At 42.6% G+C, this 19022-nt stretch overlaps 11 protein-coding genes across 11 annotated transcripts; 3 read left to right on the plus strand and 8 right to left on the minus strand.

The window, feature by feature from the left end:
* Positions 1-457: 457 nt before the first annotated feature.
* On the minus strand, positions 458-1345 carry K450DRAFT_236319 (uncharacterized protein). The gene is made up of 4 exons (XM_051588236.1): positions 1237-1345; positions 1110-1165; positions 910-1033; positions 458-834 (listed from the first exon to the last, which is right to left on the minus strand). Exons 1-4 carry the CDS (start codon positions 1320-1322, stop codon positions 567-569), a joined length of 534 nt encoding a protein of 177 aa, XP_051445585.1. The 5' UTR covers positions 1323-1345; the 3' UTR covers positions 458-566.
* A 173-nt stretch (positions 1346-1518) lies between these two features.
* K450DRAFT_236323 (uncharacterized protein) lies at positions 1519-2843 on the minus strand. Its single transcript, XM_051588237.1, has 6 exons — positions 2699-2843; positions 2454-2632; positions 2329-2384; positions 2042-2211; positions 1695-1959; positions 1519-1628 (listed from the first exon to the last, which is right to left on the minus strand). Exons 1-6 carry the CDS (start codon positions 2816-2818, stop codon positions 1576-1578), a joined length of 843 nt encoding a protein of 280 aa, XP_051445586.1. The 5' UTR covers positions 2819-2843; the 3' UTR covers positions 1519-1575.
* A 17-nt stretch (positions 2844-2860) lies between these two features.
* Positions 2861-4391, minus strand: K450DRAFT_236326 (uncharacterized protein). The gene is made up of 4 exons (XM_051588238.1): positions 4339-4391; positions 4207-4281; positions 3860-4134; positions 2861-3801 (listed from the first exon to the last, which is right to left on the minus strand). Exons 1-4 carry the CDS (start codon positions 4379-4381, stop codon positions 2944-2946), a joined length of 1251 nt encoding a protein of 416 aa, XP_051445587.1. The 5' UTR covers positions 4382-4391; the 3' UTR covers positions 2861-2943.
* K450DRAFT_236329 (uncharacterized protein) lies at positions 4298-6170 on the minus strand. Its single transcript, XM_051588239.1, has 5 exons — positions 5980-6170; positions 5873-5886; positions 5189-5804; positions 5098-5119; positions 4298-5027 (listed from the first exon to the last, which is right to left on the minus strand). Exons 1-5 carry the CDS (start codon positions 6142-6144, stop codon positions 4534-4536), a joined length of 1311 nt encoding a protein of 436 aa, XP_051445588.1. The 5' UTR covers positions 6145-6170; the 3' UTR covers positions 4298-4533.
* On the plus strand, positions 6171-7412 carry K450DRAFT_236334 (uncharacterized protein). The gene is made up of 5 exons (XM_051588240.1): positions 6171-6229; positions 6305-6473; positions 6542-6659; positions 6731-6852; positions 6936-7412. The coding sequence occupies exons 2-5, from the start codon at positions 6410-6412 to the stop codon at positions 7295-7297; spliced, it is 666 nt and encodes a 221-aa protein (XP_051445589.1). The 5' UTR covers positions 6171-6229; positions 6305-6409; the 3' UTR covers positions 7298-7412.
* Positions 7389-10636, minus strand: K450DRAFT_236343 (uncharacterized protein). The gene is made up of 11 exons (XM_051588241.1): positions 10321-10636; positions 9846-10248; positions 9751-9781; positions 9646-9682; positions 8849-9580; positions 8574-8768; positions 8441-8511; positions 8270-8374; positions 8135-8204; positions 8028-8069; positions 7389-7963 (listed from the first exon to the last, which is right to left on the minus strand). The coding sequence occupies exons 1-11, from the start codon at positions 10499-10501 to the stop codon at positions 7527-7529; spliced, it is 2304 nt and encodes a 767-aa protein (XP_051445590.1). The 5' UTR covers positions 10502-10636; the 3' UTR covers positions 7389-7526.
* A 357-nt stretch (positions 10637-10993) lies between these two features.
* Positions 10994-12362, minus strand: K450DRAFT_236358 (uncharacterized protein). Its single transcript, XM_051588242.1, has 3 exons — positions 12134-12362; positions 11923-12071; positions 10994-11817 (listed from the first exon to the last, which is right to left on the minus strand). The coding sequence occupies exons 1-3, from the start codon at positions 12268-12270 to the stop codon at positions 11024-11026; spliced, it is 1080 nt and encodes a 359-aa protein (XP_051445591.1). The 5' UTR covers positions 12271-12362; the 3' UTR covers positions 10994-11023.
* On the minus strand, positions 12041-12565 carry K450DRAFT_236359 (uncharacterized protein). Its single transcript, XM_051588243.1, has one exon. The coding sequence runs from the start codon at positions 12555-12557 to the stop codon at positions 12387-12389; it is 171 nt and encodes a 56-aa protein (XP_051445592.1). The 5' UTR covers positions 12558-12565; the 3' UTR covers positions 12041-12386.
* A 275-nt stretch (positions 12566-12840) lies between these two features.
* Positions 12841-14385, plus strand: K450DRAFT_299346 (uncharacterized protein; the record flags this gene model as incomplete). Its single annotated transcript, XM_051593706.1, has 6 exons — positions 12841-12940; positions 13267-13417; positions 13488-13516; positions 13627-13739; positions 13826-14080; positions 14153-14385. 6 exons carry the CDS (start codon positions 12841-12843, stop codon positions 14369-14371), a joined length of 867 nt encoding a protein of 288 aa, XP_051445593.1. The 3' UTR covers positions 14372-14385.
* Positions 14386-14427: 42 nt separating this feature from the next.
* Positions 14428-16077, minus strand: K450DRAFT_236361 (uncharacterized protein). Its single transcript, XM_051588244.1, has 3 exons — positions 16055-16077; positions 15092-15988; positions 14428-15010 (listed from the first exon to the last, which is right to left on the minus strand). The coding sequence occupies exons 1-3, from the start codon at positions 16055-16057 to the stop codon at positions 14534-14536; spliced, it is 1377 nt and encodes a 458-aa protein (XP_051445594.1). The 5' UTR covers positions 16058-16077; the 3' UTR covers positions 14428-14533.
* A 510-nt stretch (positions 16078-16587) lies between these two features.
* Positions 16588-19017, plus strand: K450DRAFT_236365 (uncharacterized protein). Its single transcript, XM_051588245.1, has 6 exons — positions 16588-16761; positions 16830-16956; positions 17062-17138; positions 17211-17509; positions 17583-18275; positions 18361-19017. Exons 1-6 carry the CDS (start codon positions 16746-16748, stop codon positions 18910-18912), a joined length of 1764 nt encoding a protein of 587 aa, XP_051445595.1. The 5' UTR covers positions 16588-16745; the 3' UTR covers positions 18913-19017.
* Positions 19018-19022: the final 5 nt, after the last annotated feature.

The following is a 19022-nucleotide window of genomic DNA, read 5'->3' on the forward strand; positions in this document are numbered from 1 at the left end:
TCACTACAACCTATATGTAAGCTCCCAGCATTGTCAAGGGCAGATGCTGCTTATCGAATCGTGATCTATATTTGTACAGCAAACGTCACGACTGAGCCTTATACGATGGTCGTCGAGCATAAAATGTGTACAACGACCTTTCTGAATCGATTCGTCGTAATTCTAACAATAACAATCAGTACTTGCGCGATAGGATACTGAAATAGCTGAAGAAAACAAAGGAATCAACTTACGAATCCACAGAAAGCTCCTTTCGTTGTCTATACCCATATGGCAATGCTTGAATGATAGCACAGTCTTTGTAAATCGTGACATAATATACGGTACACTATCTTTGACCACAGTCATAAGTCAACCATCAAAAATTATACCCTGATGATGCGAAGGGGATATACCTTACTACTTATACTTAGTAAAGAAGCAGGGACTTCGAGATTATATTTTTATTTCATGCAAATATCGCGATATCAGTATTTGGTAGCAAAGCGGTAGTTAGATTTTCTTTCAACTTGATAACATCCGTGGCCCAACTGTAAACTATGGAATAATTCAATAGAATTTATATCTCACAGAATGAAGTAAAGAACAGATGATGTAAGGAGGACGATAGCAATTCCGCTGGAGACAGCATGGGTACCTTCCGATTTGGTATTAGCAGGAGGAGTCGATGGTATGGTTGCAGATGGATTGGCCTTTATAGATCCACTACTGGTGCCATTGCTTCCCGAGCTAGTTAACGGAAGATTGCTGCTGGATGGACCTGCAGCCATAGTTTGACTCGGCACACTGGCAGATGTTTGGCTGACGTTGGTGGCCGGAGGTACTGCTATGGAACTGATGCATTGATTGATTAGCTCCCTACCTATGGCAAAAGATGTACAAGGTATCCTTCTAAAAACTAACACTTACGCTGCACCGCAAATGCTTGTAACCACTCCTTGTTGTATGGCAGCCTGGTTAGCAGATGCTGTATCAGTACAGACATTGTAGCAGGTAAGAATTGCTTTCTGCCATTGGCATAGACAATTATAGTCTATTTCACCAGATTATAAGAAGTCAATTAGATTCTGTGGGTGCACTCATATACAATCTATTGTAGTAAACCGTACCAACTGGGCCGCAGGAATTCAGATTTGATTGTTGTGTCTTGATACACAAGTTGAACCTTGAAGGGAAAAATATGGATTAGTGCATATATCCGAATATATAGCGCTAGAGCTCCTAATGATTGCCTACACAGCTGCATCCAGACAAGTGCTGCTAGCTTGAGCGTTAGCATACGCTAGCATATATGCAATGATAAGTAGAAAGGTAGACTTCATAGTAGACGATCAAGAAGTTGTGCGGAGACTAAACTGTCCTTTGTATCGGTACCCTTTTATACTTTTACATCAATTCTGTTTTTATAACTGGATGAGCAGAAACAATTCTGAGTTCTCAAACCTTTGGGCTAAGACAGAGTTCCTGCTATCTTACCACAATTTACAGAAAAATCGCCTTAAATGAATGATTAAGGTACCGAACAATGGATCATACATATGATAGCTTTATTACGCGACAAAGTAGATGTATAATTTACAATTTAGAAGCGCTTTTCAATTTCTGCTGCTTCTTCTTCTGAGCAAGTTCTGTATTGAACGCCAATGTCAGATTTCATGCTAGTGTCATATAGATATACAAAGTATGAAACTTACCAACAAATTCCAAAAGTCTCTGTATGCAATCATCGCTTGCCATTCTTTCAGCAAGTCTCTGGATTTCAACCTCGTTCACCTTCAACAACGATTCCCTATCTGCATCTCGAACAAGCTTCTTGGTGGTCTTCAATGCCTCCAATGAGAATTTGGCAGCATCGGTTGCAAGCTTCAAAACGTGGTCATGGAAGCCTTCTGCTGGCAAAATTCGACCGATGAAACCAGTTTGTTCCAATTCTTGGGCGGTAAATTGGCGATTCATCAACTTTTCAGATAAAGATAATGAGACTGTTCAGTATTGCATATAGTTCTATGTATAGAAAAATGGAGAATTCAAGATCGCTTACAAGCATCTCGTTAGCTCGGGATGGACCCATGATACGAGGAAATAAAAGTGAAGAACATCCTTCGGCACAGAATCCCAGTTGCATGAAGGGTGTCTTGAAAGTAGCATGAGGTACAGAGTAAACAACATCACAAAGAGCTAAAGTTGTGACACCAAATCCGATAGCAGGACCTAGACATGTTTGATTTAGTAAGCACGTAATCATGAACAGAATATAAAGGTAAACGAGTGGGTGGACCACAAAATTTTTAACTTGGGCCCCATTCAGGCACAGGCTATTTCACATACCGTTGACGGCAGCAATGAGTAACTTGGGAAAATTAATCATCTCATCAATAAGCGCCCTAATCAAGGATATAAGTTAATATTGTAAAGGCATAGACTGCCACTGATCATTGAAGTTTAAAACATACTTTGTATTAGCGGAGCCCTTCTTAGCAATGGCAACCATATCGTCGGAATCGTTCGACTCAGTAACTGGTTCAGGCATGGTCAGCTCCTGGCCACTGGTATAATACTTTCCATTACCAGTAATGATGGTAACCTTGGCTTCGTCGCAGCGGGCAGCCCATCTTATAGCAGCAAGCCATTCCTACATTTGCAATTGTGGGGTAAGTGTGAGATATAACGGTTCTTATTGAAAAGTAGTCTAACATACGGCATACGCCAAGCGAGACAAGGCATTGTAACGTTGTGGTCTGTTGAATATAATCTCTGCAACACCGGTAGCGTGCAATTTGAGTTCAAATGTCTCGAGTTTGGGGATGTCAACTGCCATGTTAAAGGATAAAGAACAAGGGCACACGTGAAAGGAAAAAAGCGTAAATTGAATTTGTAAGGTCAATTCAATTGACAATGAAATTTTATGTACAGCTCCTACTGCTACTGCTACAGCAATTATTTCTACATTTTCAGCTTTTTACTTTTTCCCAAGCTTAACAATGCTCGCTTCCTGGAGACTGGCGGATCAAGAATGATTGTATTTGTATCGACCTCTATCCGATTGCTGATACTAGTATCATTTGGGTCATCCTTTATGGCAGAAACGTTTGGGTTTGCCGTGGGAGGAGGTTGTGGGGTGGTGGTACAGATTGAATTTGGCGAGTGTATAGTGTACAAATTATCTACGCTGCATACTTCGTCTGAAGAGTGATTCAAAGCCTGAGGTTGATTAGGGTTCGGAGTGTTGCAATCCTGCACTAGTACATTTCTTGGTGCGATATGATGGGTTGCAAGTCGGTTATCTGATTGATTATTGTAGGGTATTGTGTTATTTGTGGTTACTGGCTGTAGAGTTTCTCCATCGCTATTCAGGGATTTGTTGACTATTTCAAGGTTATTGGAGGATGTTATTGTTACTGCTTTGGATGTACTCTCGAAGTATTTCGACGTAGTGGGTGTGGTCTTTTGATCCTTAATGTTCACCGTACTGCCCTTCGTCTCTTTCAGGTCCCTTTCAGAGATAGGAATTCCATTATCCTCAGTTTTCCGTTTAGACAAAGAAAGCTTTCCCAATTTCTTGGAACGGATGACAGGAAGATTTGCTGGTTCCAAGATACTGTCTTGACCTATCGAAGGTGGCGTAATTGATGTCGTTGTTGCGTGTGAAATTTTGGAGGATGCTGAATCAGTTGCTTGTAAACTAGATGTCTGGCAACTTGATGAAGCAGGCGTGTTATTTGATCCTTTTATTGCATACTTTAGAGTCATCTCCTGAGCCTTTAATCGAAACAAAGCGATATTTTCCTTGTATTCAGCAGCCTGCAATTTCATGTAAGACACTTGTATATCACTATGTTAGAACGGATGTAATACTCACTATATCCATCTCTAAAGGGTCTTCAGGATTAGGTTCACTCATCAGCCCCGATAACGCCAATAAAACGGTTGAAAGATTCAATGCTGGTACCCAGTTACCTGCCGGAGGCATCTTCAATATATCTGCACAAATACGACCGGCTTCATCAATATTCGGATGGTAAATTGGTGTTATGAAACGCATTTGCGGCGGATCAAAGGGATATCGCTGTGGAATTTGGATATCCAACTTGAACGTTCCTTTCTCAAATGGACTCTCGGCAGGGCCATTAATGTCTTATATACCAAAAAAAAATGGTTATGAGAAGTTAAAGAGTAACGAAAACGTCAATTCAACAGATTTCTTACGAGCTTCCAAATGGGTGCAATCGTCGTCAATTGGGTAGCATACAATGCCTGGAGGAGGTTCATGTTCAAGTATGGCTGTATAGGGGTGAGATATGGTATAGTGGCACCAAGGCAGTGTGTTCAAAAGCTTACCAAGCTCCCGCTTTAGACGATTCAATAATTGGCTAGACAGCATTGCATATGGCGACCAGAGCAAAAGCTGAAGAAATGAAATCGTGGTATTATTAAAACTTTTTTTTCTTTCTAATTTACCCAAAATATTTCGTCGCGCTTCCACGCGACTTGCAGGTCTTGAAAAAAAAAAAAAGATCATCAAAACTTTTTGTTTTAAACTTTAGCTAACTTCCACCCAGCTCGCTGAACGCGCAATATTCCAGCAAGTAAACCTCCAGCTATTACAGTTGATCCTGCCCAGGCAGCAGCGTATGCATAATTGTCTGTGTCTGCCAAGATTCTACTGGCAATCGGCGTGCCAAAGAGATATCCAAAGAAATTGGTGGCATATAACAAGCCAACGGCGGGTGATATGTTCTCAAGTCCAACCACTTGGGGCTGCACAGTTGGGAACAGAGCGACATAGCCACCACCAAAGAAGCCGTACAAAATAGCAAATACCCAAACACCAGCTTCATTCTTGGCAGGGATCCATACGACCAGACACATAATTCCACACAGCATAGTACATATGAAGAGTGAATTGAATCTCCCAAGCTTGTCTCCCATGTAACCAGTGAAAATGCGCGCCACGGCATTCACTCCTGACATGATAGCCGAAAGATTGGCACCAACCCATGGATCCAATCCAAGGTAAGTTGCATAACCTGTAATGAAACGCAGGTAGGTTAGCCGACCGGGGTATCTACATTACCGAGTGTAAAAATGAAGGCTTACTAGGAAGAAGAAAGAATGGTGTCTTTTGGGATGGAATAATAGCAAAATTAATATGGTAAAGTTTGTTTTCCTTCCGATGATGGTAGCTTACCATATAGCCAAAAGTAGTGATTAAACCATGAAGGAAGATGACACAAAATTGGGGGTTCTTGAACAGATACCAAGCAATTATTTTTTCTTTTCCGCCAGTTTGATTGATATTACCGAGAGGTCGGACAGTAAAGGTGGTGATGATCAATAGTACGAAGGCCATTATGCCTATGATCCGAAGAGCCCATCTATACCCAACACTTGATATCGCTGCTTGTGCAATGTTGGATACCACCAAGCCTCCAATACCTGAGCCCGACATAGCTAGGCCAATGGCCAATCCGCGCCGTTCTGAAAACCATTGCTGACTAGCTCCAATACAGGGAAACCAAATGAACGATGCTCCAAGGCCAAAAAGGACACCCTGTGTCAGAAAAACATGCCATACTTGAGTAGCAAAGCTAGCTAAAATCAGGGCAATGGGGCAGGCAATATTGCCAACTATTAACATATTTCTATATCCCATTATTCGTATGACATGTTTGTTGATTGGTCCGAGGAAGAAGAAGAGAGATACACATATTGATCCGATCCATGATAGTGTCGGCAGTTGACCAACATATACGTACTTATTGTAGTAATTTAAGAAGACACCCCAGGAGTAATTGTATCCGAAGCTAAAAAGATCACATGTTGTTGGAACAGGTTTCATTGACATGAAATAATGACGAAAATCGTAACTTACATGGAGAACAAACCCTGGAAACAACAGGGATTTTGAGTGTATGAGTATAGAATGCCAGGGAGATAAAAGGGGGTCCACCTTCTTCAATAACTGTGTATGCAGCTTACCAGAAATGAACCGAACACCACTAGCCAGCCTCGTCCTCCATCCGGTGGCTGCAGCGGTTGATTATCTGAATCATCTTTCTCGAAGCCCGGCTGAGCAATTGTAGTGGAGGATTTTGAATCGTTGTCATCGTATAGAGGCTCCTCTATAGGAATTTGTCCTGACATTGATCTGGCAAGGTTGAGTTAACGGAAGAAGTTAAAGTTATAAAATTTTTTAGATGCGCCGATCTCGGTTATTTGTTTGTGCTGAGTGAGTTGCCAACTCTGTTTTTTCTGCTTCATCAAAAATTTGTCAGCTCCAACTTGACTGGTTTGCGTGACAAAGCGCTCAATTTTAATAAATAGGAGGCCGCACAACCAGTCGTTATTTATTTTCAAAGCAACATCCCCGGACGCATTTAAATCCAACATTCCAGAAATTCTGAATACCATGCAACAAAGATACGATGCAGAGATTAAGTTTGACTCTATAGAAGATGCTCTCGAAGACTTTGGTATGTTTGGTTCGTTTTGACTTGGCACTCCAAGTGTGGGTTTACTCACCCTTTGCATCATACATTAGCTCAAGGCAAATTTGTTTTGGTTTTGGACGACGAAGACCGAGAGAACGAAGGAGATTTGATAATTGCTGCGGAAAAGACTAGCACAGAAGATATGGCATTTCTCGTTCGCTATTCTAGGTAAGGTTGAATCCGAGGTGAACGTCGAATATAACAACAAGGACGCTGACATGTTCTCGGAACGGTTTCAGTGGGTACATTTGTGCCCCTACCACAGTTGAGCGATTGGAGCAATTGAATCTACCTTTAATGGTGCCAAAGAACACTGAATTGATGAGAACAGCTTATAGTATTTCAGTAGACTATCTTAAAGGTATGTCAAGTCGAATTTGTGTTACCCACGGATTCATACTTCACATGTCAGAGTAAACGTGCTTATTGTTCATTGTAATTTAGGTACAACCACTGGTATATCGGCACATGACCGAGCTCTGACTGTCAGAAAATTAGCGGACGCCAGCAGCAAGCCCGAAGACTTCTCCAGACCAGGGCATATTTTGCCACTACGTGCAGTTCCCGGTGGCACCTTGAAGCGATTTGGCCACACAGAAGCCGGTGTCGACCTTTGTCGATTGGCTGGGCTTGCACCTGTCGCCGTAATTGGAGAGCTACTCAAGGAAGATGATGCAATGGGTGATGTAGCTCGACGAGATGATTGTGCTTTATTCGCCAAAAAGCATGGACTGAAGATGATCACCATTGCTGATTTGATCAAGTATCGCCAACAACACAAGTTTGAAGGCGATGATGAATTGTAAATGAACAAATTTCCACATTACTTCATTCTCCCAGTGTTTTCTTGCAAATCCTCTATTTTCCCTCCTCCCTGCGTGCTGCTGCATTACTGCCGGCGCATTTTGCAGCTAGACCTTATATATATGAACATTCCTTGTAGAGCAACCCATATATTTTTCAATATCTCGAATTATCTTGTTTATTGCCTTTGAAAAAATAGATACTGTCATAGTAGCAACCAACCCTGTCGGATTATTTTTTCATTTTGGAGACTTTTTCATAATAATTTGTTGCATAAGTCATGAGGTCATTCAACAAACCATCGTCTTCCCTAGGTTCTTTGACGAAGACTGGAGGTTGACCTATGGGAGCATCTACGGATAGTCTACTACCGTTGGCTTGATAGTATTTACCGGTCCAGATGTGCCGCCAGGTGACCCCTTCTTCTTGCGGGAAGTAGACTTTAACGTATGTAGTCGACGGCGACTGAACAGGCGCTACTAATAAGGAGTTGCCCAAATAATACTGCTGGAACGTCATCGAACGAGCTTTCTTGTCGTTGGAATGGAGTAAGACAGGATGTCGCATGACTGGATAGCCTTTGTTCTGTGCTTCTTCCAAAAGTCGTTGACGATAAGGTGAAACAGATGCAAAGAGCTTTGCCGTGTGGCCAAAATGTATATAGGTGTCTGTTGATATGGTAATTCTTAGTATGTAAGCAGCAAATGCCATTAGCTTCAAAGGCATACTAACCCTCATCATCGTAAAATTGTGCATTTACATCAGGATTGATTCCTAAATAAGGTGTAAAAGGTTTTAGCAAACTTACAGAGTATCAAACGTGAGTACTGGTAGCATACCTTCGTGAGTCCTGAATGCACAAGTGAATGCAGAAAGCTCCATCCATCTTAGAAGCAACTCTTTTTCTCTCTAAAAAAGTGTATTCAGGCGTTAGACGCAGAAACTGATTCAGTCACATAGAGTAGTTACTATACCTTGATTGTCACGCCAGGAATAACACCAGCGAAAGTGGTATAGCCACCAATGTCACTGTGAGTGATGGATAATCCAGAGAATCCACCAGAGAGCATACCAGTTACCTAGATCTCAATCATTTAATGCTTTGTCTTCATACCTCCATCGAAAATCTTGGTTGAAGGACTTACAGCACTTCTCATCCCGTCATGCTCATCCCAGGCAGTGTTCTGGTCACCAGCCCACATCAAGTTCATGTACCCTGCATTCTAAATGTAAGAAGATAATCAAGGAAAGTCACACGTAGCTGTTACCTCTACTCACCGGGAGACTTCGTGAAGGCTGAACGATGGAACATGACAGCTTCATCCTCAAGTCCGAGTTCTTGGACAACTTCAAAAGCCAATTTAGCCCATTCTTGAGGATACTGATTATGGAATTCCTCAGCAGGTACTCCGGAGTGGAACTTGGCGACAGCAGAATCGTACGGTGTGTATTCTCCAAAGTCCGTCATCATACCTGTTTGAATACATGGCAAAAACCCCATGCGTTAATATTTACATTTCAGAAGTAGTGTAGATAGATGGAAACAGACATACCTGATACACCATACTGGAAAACTGACTCTTTCATAAGTGTTTTGAACCATGTTCTACACTCAGGATTAGTGATGTCGAGAAGGCCAGCCTCCCATTCCGGGCCACTACTGACAATGAGATTTCCACCGGTTTTAGCATCCTTAACGAGAAGATTTTTTTCGCTCGCTTCTTGGTACAGATTGCGCTTAGCAGACGGCTTGCTTTGCACATCGGCAAGGAAGGTATTGACATAGTTAAGCGTACGGACATTTTCAGCCTTCAGGTCAGTTACCAGCTCCCCCCAGTGAGGGTACAAGACATTGTCGTTCTCCCAGTTCCACCAAAGGCGCTTAAACTCGACATTTCCAACTTTTTGTATGCGCTTTCCGCACCAATCTTGCAGCCAAAAGGCAGCCACGGGCACATCGTACTCCTTGAGTCGTCCATAAACAGCGCGAACCTTTTCTTCACCGCCTTGCATACCTGCAATGGCGCCTTTTCCTGCCCATTCGGGGAGAGCACGCATACGTCCACAATATTCTGTGTAGTTCGAAATAAGTTCCAGCATGCTATCTCCGTCTACAATGCGTCCTACAGCCAAGGGAGTGTTGACGCGGATCACAACTCGGTCCGGCTTTCGAAGATCGAAGGACGAATATTCGTTATTTTCCAAGAATACGCAACGGTTGTCAGTTGTGATATACTGGGGAATAGGTGCATATGTCGTGAAGCTATCGCCACCCGCAAATTGGCCTAATGTAGAAAGACGGGTTAATTTGTAGCTGTGAGTCTGACGCACCTTGCGGAATAAAACAAACCAAAAATTTCTGGTCTAGCATTTAGAATAGCAGTAATCTGTGTTAAACCAAAAAACGTCAATACTTCCATACTTTCCATTCCTTCAACATAGAAATAATACCTACCGGTTGCGCTCCACGACCAACACCTTGTTCTCTGTCAACAACTTGGAATTTTAGACTCATCGCCTGTCTTTCTCAGCCTCTGCACTCCCACTTACCGAACAAGAATAGGAATCTTCTGGCCCTTAAGAGTTCCAAACGAAAATTGTTCACCAAACCCATAAAAGTCTTCATCTTTGTGACTACTGTAGGTAAGTATGACTCGTCTATAACTGTTGGCTTGAAGCGGAACGCCTTCCTTGCCCACTCGGACTTGGAATTGAAGGTGCTTCGGAGTTAGTTCGGTGAAGGTGAATGTATAGTCCGTATGTGTTGGCGGAACGAGCTTATGGCCGATGCCGCCGTGAATGGTGACAGAATTATCCGTGTGCGTCACGCTGGTAATAGTTTGTAAGACCGTAAAGTGTTCGTCATGTTCTTCAATCTTGAAAGATCCTCCCTCGCCGTCACCAATATAATCTTGGCCAAGAGTACTTTGCACAAAAGGATAGTTATGAATTGCTATATTGGAGTCGATAACGCGAAGTTCTTTAGTAAAGGACCGAATTTAGGTATATAGATTGTAAAGCTTACACTGCCAGGCGACTCTTCCTGTGCTATTCTTAACGACTACCATCAAATTTTGTGCGTCGATAGCAATACTGAAGTTACCAGTATTGTATTCTGCTTCAGCGACAGCGTTACCCACAGACAAACGGCATTCCACAGTTTCTTCCCATTTCAGTCCCAAAAATTTGAGAACAGATTCCGCCATTCCAAATAAACTTGGTTAAAAGACGATATAGGAATTGGGAACAAAACTCTGAGACCTTTAAAGCAGAGAAAATATTGACAGTCCTAAAACTCAAAATTGTGTAATAATGCGAAATAATGCGAGCTATTTGCGCAAAGCGGAATTGTGATGACCGCATCCGTTCATTATCTCACACTATTGATACTTGCCTATAGCCACAAGTGATCCTAAACTAGATGGTGTACTATCACTCTTTGTCAATTAATCATATCGGAAGTGTCAAACTTTACCCATGTTGCCAAGTCGTGGTTCTGCAGCTTCTGCGTTTCAGAATCGGCCATCGAAGCTGAGATTTCTGCTTGCCTTCTTTGTCACCGTTTGCTCGGCCAATAGCGAAAATACGGCTTACACTTGCAACTTTAAGACAGGCAAGCGTGCCCTCATCTATCTATCCTCTTATTCCACATGGATGAATCTATCATAGCTCCATATTGTCACCAACTGCCTCCAGTAGCCAAACTTGCATTTTATTTAGTATCTATTTTATTCGTTCTTGGGTTGCTTGCCCTCCTTTTCAGGTGCGGTGGCAGAATTATCTGCTTTTCTCTTTTTCACCAGTGATGAGAGATCATTGACATTGGTAGGAATAGGTACTGCAGGCAAACCAGTTGAACCTTTCAGACCGAGCATTTCCTTAAGCATATCCACCTGGGCCTCTAGCTGCTTTGGATTCTTCAGTTCTTCTATCTTGACCTCCATGTCGGGAATCAATTCTTGTATTTCATCGATCTCCTTTTGTATGTCGGATGTACGTCCTGAATCGATAACCACGTTACTTTCCTTTCCTTTGCCTTTGACATCTCCGGATTCGGCAAGTTGCTTTTCTTTCAAAGTAGACAGTCGATTGCGAAGAACCTTTACAGCATTTCGTGTTTCTTCAATAGCTTGGTGTTGTTCTGAAGTTGAATACTCGAATGCAAGTGCTAGTTTATAATGAAGCTCGGCAAGCTCTCGATTGTCTTCATCCAAAATGCTTTGTTTGATGCTGAGAGCGGACTGAAAGTCAGGTATGGCTTGGTCGAACTTCTCAGTTTCTAAAGACACGTCGCCAAGGCATGAGTATACATCTGCAAGCTTCAATCTCGCCTCCTGACTAGAATCTTTTCCGTAAATAACGCGCGCAATGTCCAGTACATCCCATGCATCGTTGAACATATCACTCTCGCCTTCTTCTTCTTGGTCTTCTTGACCTTCCTCATCATCAGCCTCATCGTCGCCTTCAGCTTCCACTTCTCTTAAATCAGGTTCTCCTTCAAAATGGAATCGAGGATTGGAAACTGTAACATTTTCTGTTATAGCCAGGGAGTTGAAGATTAGACTGCAAGCATATGAAACACCACTCAAAGGAGGGGGTTTTTTTTAAAAGAAAAAAGTGTACTTACGCGTTTCCGTGTCTTCGACAGCGGCGCTGTCTTCAGCAGCAGCATTTCCAAGGACTGAATTTTGCTGTATCGCATTCTGCAGTAGAGCTTTTCCATACATGAAGTAAGCATCAGCACATTGTGGCGCTAGTTCTCCAAATTGATTATCACTTCAGATAGGATTAGCGTTTTGCTTCGCGTTAAAACCGAAAGTGAGGTTGTATGTACTTACAGCAGTTCACAAGCTTGACCAAACTTGTCTGTTGCGTTTTCGTAGTCATGGAGTGAAAATGCTCGAGAGCCTTCATGTATGATTGCCAGGATTTCCTGGCTAGGCTGCTGTGAATCTTTTTCTTTACTGGACGTCATGAGCGTTATTGTGTGATTCAGTAACTACCACCGAAATTTCAACTAATGTGGAATTTTTGGCAGTAGCAGTCATACGGCCGTAGACCGCGATTTTGCCACTTCCAACCTTCCAAACATCACCAAGTATATCTGTATATCTGAGAGATAGATATCATCCCTTCTTCCTTTAATTTTTTTAAAACTAATGGTTGATAAAATTTTACTACTCGTTCTTTTATCTTTATCCACGAACCAGGCGTCTGAGGCTTTGTATAACTTTCATGCTTCACCAGGCTATTTCTCAACATTTTCCAACTTACTTTAAAATACATTGACCACTACAATGCTATACGCACACATTTCTATATTTTACTTTGATGCTACATAACAGCTGAAAAATTGACAGGATTAGATTCCATATTAATATATTCTTCCTAACCAGAGTCGTGTAGGAAAGCTGAGCAGACCAATTTGTACGTTGCTGTATTGAAAAGAGACATACTACGTGGACGATTATCTATAGTTTATAAATAACGTTTATAGATGGGTGAAGCCATTTTTCAAGAGTGTGCATGAACTACAGGTTATGCTATGAAGCAGATTAAGATCAAAGACTTTCCTTTGTACAGGCACGAGTACTGTGGACGAGATACTGCTTTTCATGCGTTTACTGTTGCTTTGTCGCAAAAATGTAAGTATAATGGCCTTGACTTGATTTAAGCCTCTACAATTCGCGTATTGGGTGTAAGCGAAACGACGATATGGTCATGTAAAGATCAATCGCCATAGCGTGATTGACTTGTACATTTTGTTATATTAAGTCAGCCCACATGATCAAGAACAATAGCTCACAACACAGCGTAGCTCGTCAAGAGTGTCTTCTTGCGTCTCTCACTATAAATATCAATAAAAACTGGAAGGAAAACATTTGCAATTTTCCATTGTCTTATATTGAATTTTTCCACTTTATTATTACTGTTTCTAAAATGGACTAACAATTTTAAATACTCGCCATAGGGGCTTATGCACTGATTCTTTTCCCCTTTTCTATCTTCGCTACCTCTGGTAAAGCAACGGTATACCAGCGCGCCCCACTTTTACACGTCTCACACCGAAAGTATCCTCAAGCTCCGGTTTTGATCAACCTCCAAATTGTGATCCAATGCCAGTGTGTTGCAATGCTACTCCAAGGCTGCCCAGGTTGACTCAATTTTGCCATTGCATGTCTATCAGGACAGGTGCCATCCTATTGACCTCCATGTGCTTAGTATGTCTAGGTTTATAAACTTGCTAATAGATATGGAGAACACTAACCATCATCATTGAACATTTGCCCATAGTGCAGAGGATTTGTTGGAGCATATAACAACATAATAGCTTTAACTGGTAATGGAGTAGGCTCGTTTTTAGCTACAGCCTTCTTTCTACATATGTCGTTAGGATTTGCTACTATTGTTATATCTGCCATTGGTCTATTAGGTCTTTACACGGTGAGTTATATAATTAAGTTGATATCTTTTCAATTGGCTGGGAACTAAGAATATCGGTTGTTATGATTGTCCTATCATGGTGTTAGAACCACAAACGCATCATCAGCTGTTTTGTGCCTCTCGCTTTTCTCATTATCGTTCTCGTTCTTGTCGACGATGTTGCGTCTCTGCTAGAAATCGGTATGCGAAAAAAGATATTCATTAATGCATGTATAAGCAATGCAAGCCATCGGCATAGAGCGCACCAAAATAGTGCTGCTCAGCATCAGACATGCGAAGATCACTGGAGTGCATTACTATGGATAAGGCTGATTATATTGCTTGTTAATATATGCGGAAATGTAAGTTGATTTGATGACCATGATAAACACTTTAATAATTGATTCATTAATTTTTTCATTACATTGCATCAGGCGTTTTATGCTCTCCTTGTCAACTCTGTTCGCCTGGATTTGGAGCAGTACCCTGTCGAGGAAGCTATGTCCCTACCAGCGTACCGAGCTGAGCCAGAAAGACAAGCATGCCTACAACCTGGTGTTTTGGCCGCTACAATGCCAGAGTATATCATGACACCACCTCCAGCCTATGCCCCTGCAAAACCTGTCCCTATTAATATTTCATCAATGCAATGACCTGTCATTTCTGCAAACATCTTGATAATAAAATCATCAAATTTCATTTTTGACAAGTTCAGACATGATGAAGCGGCTTCTACAAATACATTGGGCGCATTACTTTATTACACACCAGGTCATGTACAGTAGTGGGCTTAAAAATTTACAGATGGGGTTTGTTTACCGATACCTACGTCGATCATCGCCTCTTTCTCGGTCACGGTCTCTGCCATGATTGCTGCCCCGACTTCTGTCGCTGTCCCTGGTTCGATGTCGATCTCCATCACGCCTTCTGTCTTTGTCCCTGTCGTTTTCTCGGCCACGAGAACGGTCATCATCCCTACCGCGATCTCTATGACTGCCTCTGTCTCTATTTCTGTCCTTCTCTCTGTCATGGTCCTTTTCTCGACCTCTGTCCCGGTCTTTCGATCGTTTGGAGGATGGCTCAAATACTAGGTCATAGTCGTCTCCTCGTTCATGTGCGTTTTCTTCGCGATATCGTTTGCGTTTTTCTAGACCTTCTACACCGCCGATTGTGGCTGATTGGTTATTCAATCGTTTGGAGATCCAGTCGGTGTGGAGTTTAGAGACAGACTGTGAAAAGTCAACATGTATACGGCGATCGTCAATCAACACAGATTGCATCTTGAAGAAAGCCTGAAGCATAGACACACAACCGTTGTTAGAGCACTGGGAATTTCTATAGACATTTCAGACAAAGTCCAAAAAAACACATACCTCTTCACAATCTTCCTTATTGTCAAATTCGATAAATGCATAACCAAGAGAGTCTCCCGTTTTCCGATCTCTGATGACTTCACAGCTGTTGATATGGCCAAAACGAGAAAAAATCATTTCCAAGTCTTCGTCTCTAGTGACAGGGTTCAGTTTGCAAACAAAGAGGACGTTTTCTGGAGGTTTCACTTCGGCGAAAGGAAGGTCTCCAACCATTTCCAGAGTCAATGCCTGTGCTTTTGCTTCGTGCTCTCTACGTCGCTTCTCGAGTTCTTCGGGATCACCATGCTCTTCAATATCCTCGTCTTCCCCAATTCGCATTGACTCTATTTGCTCTTTGGATGGTAAGGGCGATTCGTCAGGGACTTGAAGACCTTCTGGATCCGGGAATGGGTCATCTAAAACGATAGTGTGTCGAATTCGAATATCGCGATAAGGCCGGCCGTTCTCATCACAATAGGTCGAGTTGATTTTATCAAGGATATCAAATCCTTCAGCTACTTCTCCAAATATGGTGTATTTACCATCCAGATAGTCGAGATCATCGGCGAGCGTAATAAAGAACTGACTTCCACTGACGCCACCGGCAGCAACTGATGCATCGGTTGCCACAGCCATGGAGACTGTGCCACGTTTTTTGTGCTTTAGCTTTGGGTGAATTTCTGCTGGAAAGTATTTTTGACTTGGTCCGTTGAGCAAACCGAAAACGGACTCTCCTCCTACACCAGTTCCAAGAGGATCTCCTGTCTGTGCCATGAAATCCTTCTGTACATTATGAAATGGTGAAAAGTTATAGTATTTGATCTTGCACAATTTCAAAAAATTCAAGGTTGTTCTTGGGCATTGCTTGATGTGTAGATCGATGACGATGTCCCCTACAGATGTCTCCAGGAGAACCGACTGAGCGTGTGTTTAGTGTATGCTGATTTCTTATGGTCGTTTTCAATATACCCATATAAATCTTACCATAATTTGTGTAATGAATTAAGGCGCGCCAAATAGCATTCACCAACGAGCCAAAGCGACATTTATGAAGTTCCGCAACCTTGAAAATTTCAGCCAATGACATGCGACCGTACCTTTTCATTGAGCTCCCCATGAAAGTCAGAAATATGACTTTGACAATAATAACCATGGAACAACGACAATCGCAGCTTTGATATGTATGTGCTTAGAAACGTCAGAAACAGATGATTATGAAGTGACGCCTTGCAAGTCCTTGAAAGAAGACTTCAATCGCCATTGTTACTGACATTGGTAGCTTTTCATATATTTGAGTTTATCAATTACGTAGGCGAATGTGTGATCAAGACAATTTTAAGAGTAATTAAACCTTCCCTTATGCCAATGCCGTCCTCGTCTTGTAAATGTCAATTTTGCCGTTATTGTACGATTACGGTAGTCACCCCTCTAAGCCTTTGTACAATGCCAAATGAGAATCCTATATCAATTTACCTCATGCTGCCATGAGTTGAAAGTTACACGTAGCGACATGATAACTTTATTAAGAAGATGATATTGATTCAAAACATAGTAGACAGAGCCGGATTCATGATCATCGCATCTTGATTTTACAGCAGTCACAATTTTTCAGAAAAGTTAACCCAGTTTGAGTCAACAAATTCGGGATCAAAGCAGTTTCTCTCCCTCGCTTGAAATGTCTCAGAAGATTGGTACGCAGAAGCTTTCCACAAGGATAACTAGTGCACAACGTCCCTGTACTTATATTACATCTCAACAGCTATCCTCTCCGTTTACGACAAGACTGGTCTTGTTGACTTTGCCAAGAACCTTCACAACTTGAACGTTCGTTTGCTTGGTTCTGGTGGTACTGCTAAGCTTGTCCGCGAAGCAGGTATTCCTATCGGGTAAGTTAACAGTTTCACGAAAGTTTAACCTATATGCGGAAGCCTTTGCTCGAATATATACGTATTTAATGCACACATTGTATGCTAACGTGTTGATATCTATAGTGATGTGTCAGAAATCACCAAGGCTCCTGAAATGCTTGGTGGACGTGTCAAGACATTGCACCCTGCCGTTCATGGAGGTTAGTACTATGATCCAAACCAATGCATGTTGTGAAATGTACTGGGACAGATCGGGTAATCTTGCAAAACAGGCATTCTTGCTCGCAACATTGACAGCGACGAGAAGGATCTTGCTGACCAGCACATTGACAAGATTGATATTGTCGTCTGCAACTTGTATCCTTTCAAGGAGACTGTCGCCAAGGAAGATGTTACCATCCCTCAAGCTGTCGAAGAGATCGATATTGGTGGTGTTACCCTCTTGCGTGCTGCTGCCAAGAACCATAGCCGCGTCACTATCATCTCAGACCCCAAGGATTATGCTACCGTCATTTCTGAGCTTACCAATGGTGAGGTCTCCCAGGATACCCGTAATGTGCTCGCTTTGAAGGTAAATATACCATGAATCAAATGACTATTTACATATTGATCGGCACTCGAATCTGACCCATGCATGCTTGTAGGCTTTCAACCACACCTCCGATTATGACGAAGCTATTTCCAACTACTTCCGTCAGCAATACAGCAAGGATGTTGCTATGATGCCTCTCCGATATGGTGCCAACCCTCACCAGAAGCCTGCTCAAGTGTACGTCAAGGAAGGCGAACTTCCTATCAAGGTCCTCAGCGGATCCCCCGGTTATATCAACCTTCTTGATGCCCTCAACTCTTGGCCTTTGGTCAAGGAGCTCAAGCAAGCCACTGGACTCGCTGCTGCTGCTTCATTCAAGCACGTCTCCCCTGCTGGTGCTGCTGTCGCTACTCCTTTGACTGACGTCGAGAAGCAAGTTTTCCAAGTTGAAGATTTGAAGGAGCTTACCCCACTTGCCACTGCCTACGCTCGTGCTCGTGGTGCTGACCGTATGTCTTCTTTCGGTGACTGGATTGCTCTATCTGACAAGGTTGATGTTGCCACTGCCAAGATCATTTCCCGTGAAGTGTCTGATGGTGTCATTGCCCCCGCTTATGATGATGCTGCTCTTGAGATTCTTCGCAAGAAGAAGGCTGGCAAGTACTGCGTTCTCCAAATGGACCCCAACTACGAGCCTGCTGAATTGGAGACTCGTCAAGTTTATGGTCTCTCTCTGCAACAGAAGCGCAACAACGTCCAAATTGATGAATCTTTGTTCACCAACTTGGTCACTAAGGATAAGAACGTAAGTGCTCCAAGCAATTCCCTTTGCTTTTATTGATTCATTGCGAAAGAGGAAAATGTGATATACTCATTTTTTGTTACATTAGATGCCCAAGGAGGCTCTTACCGATTTGATTGTCGCCACCATCGCTCTCAAGTACACTCAATCCAACTCTGTATGCTATGCTAAGAATGGTATGGTCGCTGGTCTTGGTGCTGGTCAACAATCTCGCATCCACTGCACTCGTCTTGCTGGCGATAAGGCCGATAACTTGTGGTTGAGACACCACCCCAAGGTTCTTGCCTTTGACTTTAAGAAGTCTGTCAAGCGTGCCGACAAGTCCAACGCCATTGACTTGTATGTTATTGAGCAAATCGGTGAAGGGGCTGAACGTGAGGCTTGGGAGAGCTTTTTCAACACTATTCCCGAACCTTTGACTGCTGCTGAGCGCAAGGAATGGATGGCCAAGCAAGACAACGTTGTTGTTTCTTCCGACGCCTTCTTCCCCTTCAGCGACAACATCCACCGTGCTCGTCGATCCGGTGTCAAGTACGTCGCTGCCCCCAACGGATCCGTCATGGATCAAGTTGTCATCGATGCTGCTGATTCCCACAACATGGTATTCGCTCACACCAACCTTCGTCTCTTCCATCATTAAGAAATACACTATGTGTCAAGTCTTGAAGCTGTATACAGACATTTTTTTTGTACCATAGAAAAATAAAAAAACATAGTACAGCTGTCTCGCATTCCAATTTCAGACTGCAC

This window comes from Umbelopsis ramanniana (genome assembly GCF_025399195.1).
Source record: "Umbelopsis ramanniana AG unplaced genomic scaffold K450scaffold_20, whole genome shotgun sequence".
NCBI classification, from domain to species: domain Eukaryota; kingdom Fungi; phylum Mucoromycota; class Umbelopsidomycetes; order Umbelopsidales; family Umbelopsidaceae; genus Umbelopsis; species Umbelopsis ramanniana.

Excerpts from the sequence above, each read along its gene's own strand:
- K450DRAFT_236319 (XM_051588236.1), bottom strand. The coding sequence starts at position 1,322 with ATGAAGTCTACCTTTCTACTTATCATTGCATATATGCTAGCGTATGCT. Across the intron at positions 1,166-1,236 it reads ACTTGTCTGGATGCAGCTGT|GTTCAACTTGTGTATCAAGA; the intron begins GTAGGCAATCAT and ends TTTCCCTTCAAG. Across the intron at positions 1,034-1,109 it reads GAATTCCTGCGGCCCAGTTG|ACTATAATTGTCTATGCCAA; the intron begins GTACGGTTTACT and ends CTGGTGAAATAG.
- K450DRAFT_236323 (XM_051588237.1), bottom strand. The coding sequence starts at position 2,818 with ATGGCAGTTGACATCCCCAAACTCGAGACATTTGAACTCAAATTGCAC. Across the intron at positions 2,212-2,328 it reads ACTCATTGCTGCCGTCAACG|GTCCTGCTATCGGATTTGGT; the intron begins GTATGTGAAATA and ends AAACATGTCTAG. Across the intron at positions 1,960-2,041 it reads CCCGAGCTAACGAGATGCTT|TTGATGAATCGCCAATTTAC; the intron begins GTAAGCGATCTT and ends TTATCTGAAAAG.
- K450DRAFT_236326 (XM_051588238.1), bottom strand. The coding sequence starts at position 4,381 with ATGCTGTCTAGCCAATTATTGAATCGTCTAAAGCGGGAGCTTG. Across the intron at positions 4,282-4,338 it reads TCGTCTAAAGCGGGAGCTTG|CCATACTTGAACATGAACCT; the intron begins GTAAGCTTTTGA and ends ACCCCTATACAG. Across the intron at positions 3,802-3,859 it reads ACCCTTTAGAGATGGATATA|GCTGCTGAATACAAGGAAAA; the intron begins GTGAGTATTACA and ends ATGAAATTGCAG.
- K450DRAFT_236329 (XM_051588239.1), bottom strand. The coding sequence starts at position 6,144 with ATGTCAGGACAAATTCCTATAGAGGAGCCTCTATACGATGACAACGAT. Across the intron at positions 5,120-5,188 it reads TCACTACTTTTGGCTATATG|ACACCATTCTTTCTTCTTCC; the intron begins GTAAGCTACCAT and ends CCATCCCAAAAG. Across the intron at positions 5,028-5,097 it reads ACCATTCTTTCTTCTTCCTA|GTTATGCAACTTACCTTGGA; the intron begins GTAAGCCTTCAT and ends GTTTCATTACAG.
- K450DRAFT_236334 (XM_051588240.1), top strand. The coding sequence starts at position 6,410 with ATGCAACAAAGATACGATGCAGAGATTAAGTTTGACTCTATAGAAGAT. Across the intron at positions 6,474-6,541 it reads AGATGCTCTCGAAGACTTTG|CTCAAGGCAAATTTGTTTTG; the intron begins GTATGTTTGGTT and ends ATCATACATTAG. Across the intron at positions 6,660-6,730 it reads TTTCTCGTTCGCTATTCTAG|TGGGTACATTTGTGCCCCTA; the intron begins GTAAGGTTGAAT and ends GAACGGTTTCAG.
- K450DRAFT_236343 (XM_051588241.1), bottom strand. The coding sequence starts at position 10,501 with ATGGCGGAATCTGTTCTCAAATTTTTGGGACTGAAATGGGAAGAAACT. Across the intron at positions 9,581-9,645 it reads TGCTAGACCAGAAATTTTTG|GCCAATTTGCGGGTGGCGAT; the intron begins GTTTGTTTTATT and ends TTTCTACATTAG. Across the intron at positions 8,769-8,848 it reads TTTCCAGTATGGTGTATCAG|GTATGATGACGGACTTTGGA; the intron begins GTATGTCTGTTT and ends GTATTCAAACAG.
- K450DRAFT_236358 (XM_051588242.1), bottom strand. The coding sequence starts at position 12,270 with ATGACGTCCAGTAAAGAAAAAGATTCACAGCAGCCTAGCCAGGAAATC. Across the intron at positions 12,072-12,133 it reads GGTCAAGCTTGTGAACTGCT|TGATAATCAATTTGGAGAAC; the intron begins GTAAGTACATAC and ends TCCTATCTGAAG. Across the intron at positions 11,818-11,922 it reads TGTCGAAGACACGGAAACGC|TTTCCAATCCTCGATTCCAT; the intron begins GTAAGTACACTT and ends AAAATGTTACAG.
- K450DRAFT_236359 (XM_051588243.1), bottom strand. The coding sequence starts at position 12,557 with ATGTTGAGAAATAGCCTGGTGAAGCATGAAAGTTATACAAAGCCTCAG.
- K450DRAFT_236361 (XM_051588244.1), bottom strand. Across the intron at positions 15,011-15,091 it reads ATAAGGAAGATTGTGAAGAG|GCTTTCTTCAAGATGCAATC; the intron begins GTATGTGTTTTT and ends TCTATGCTTCAG.
- K450DRAFT_236365 (XM_051588245.1), top strand. Across the intron at positions 17,139-17,210 it reads GCACCCTGCCGTTCATGGAG|GCATTCTTGCTCGCAACATT; the intron begins GTTAGTACTATG and ends CTTGCAAAACAG. Across the intron at positions 17,510-17,582 it reads GTAATGTGCTCGCTTTGAAG|GCTTTCAACCACACCTCCGA; the intron begins GTAAATATACCA and ends GCATGCTTGTAG.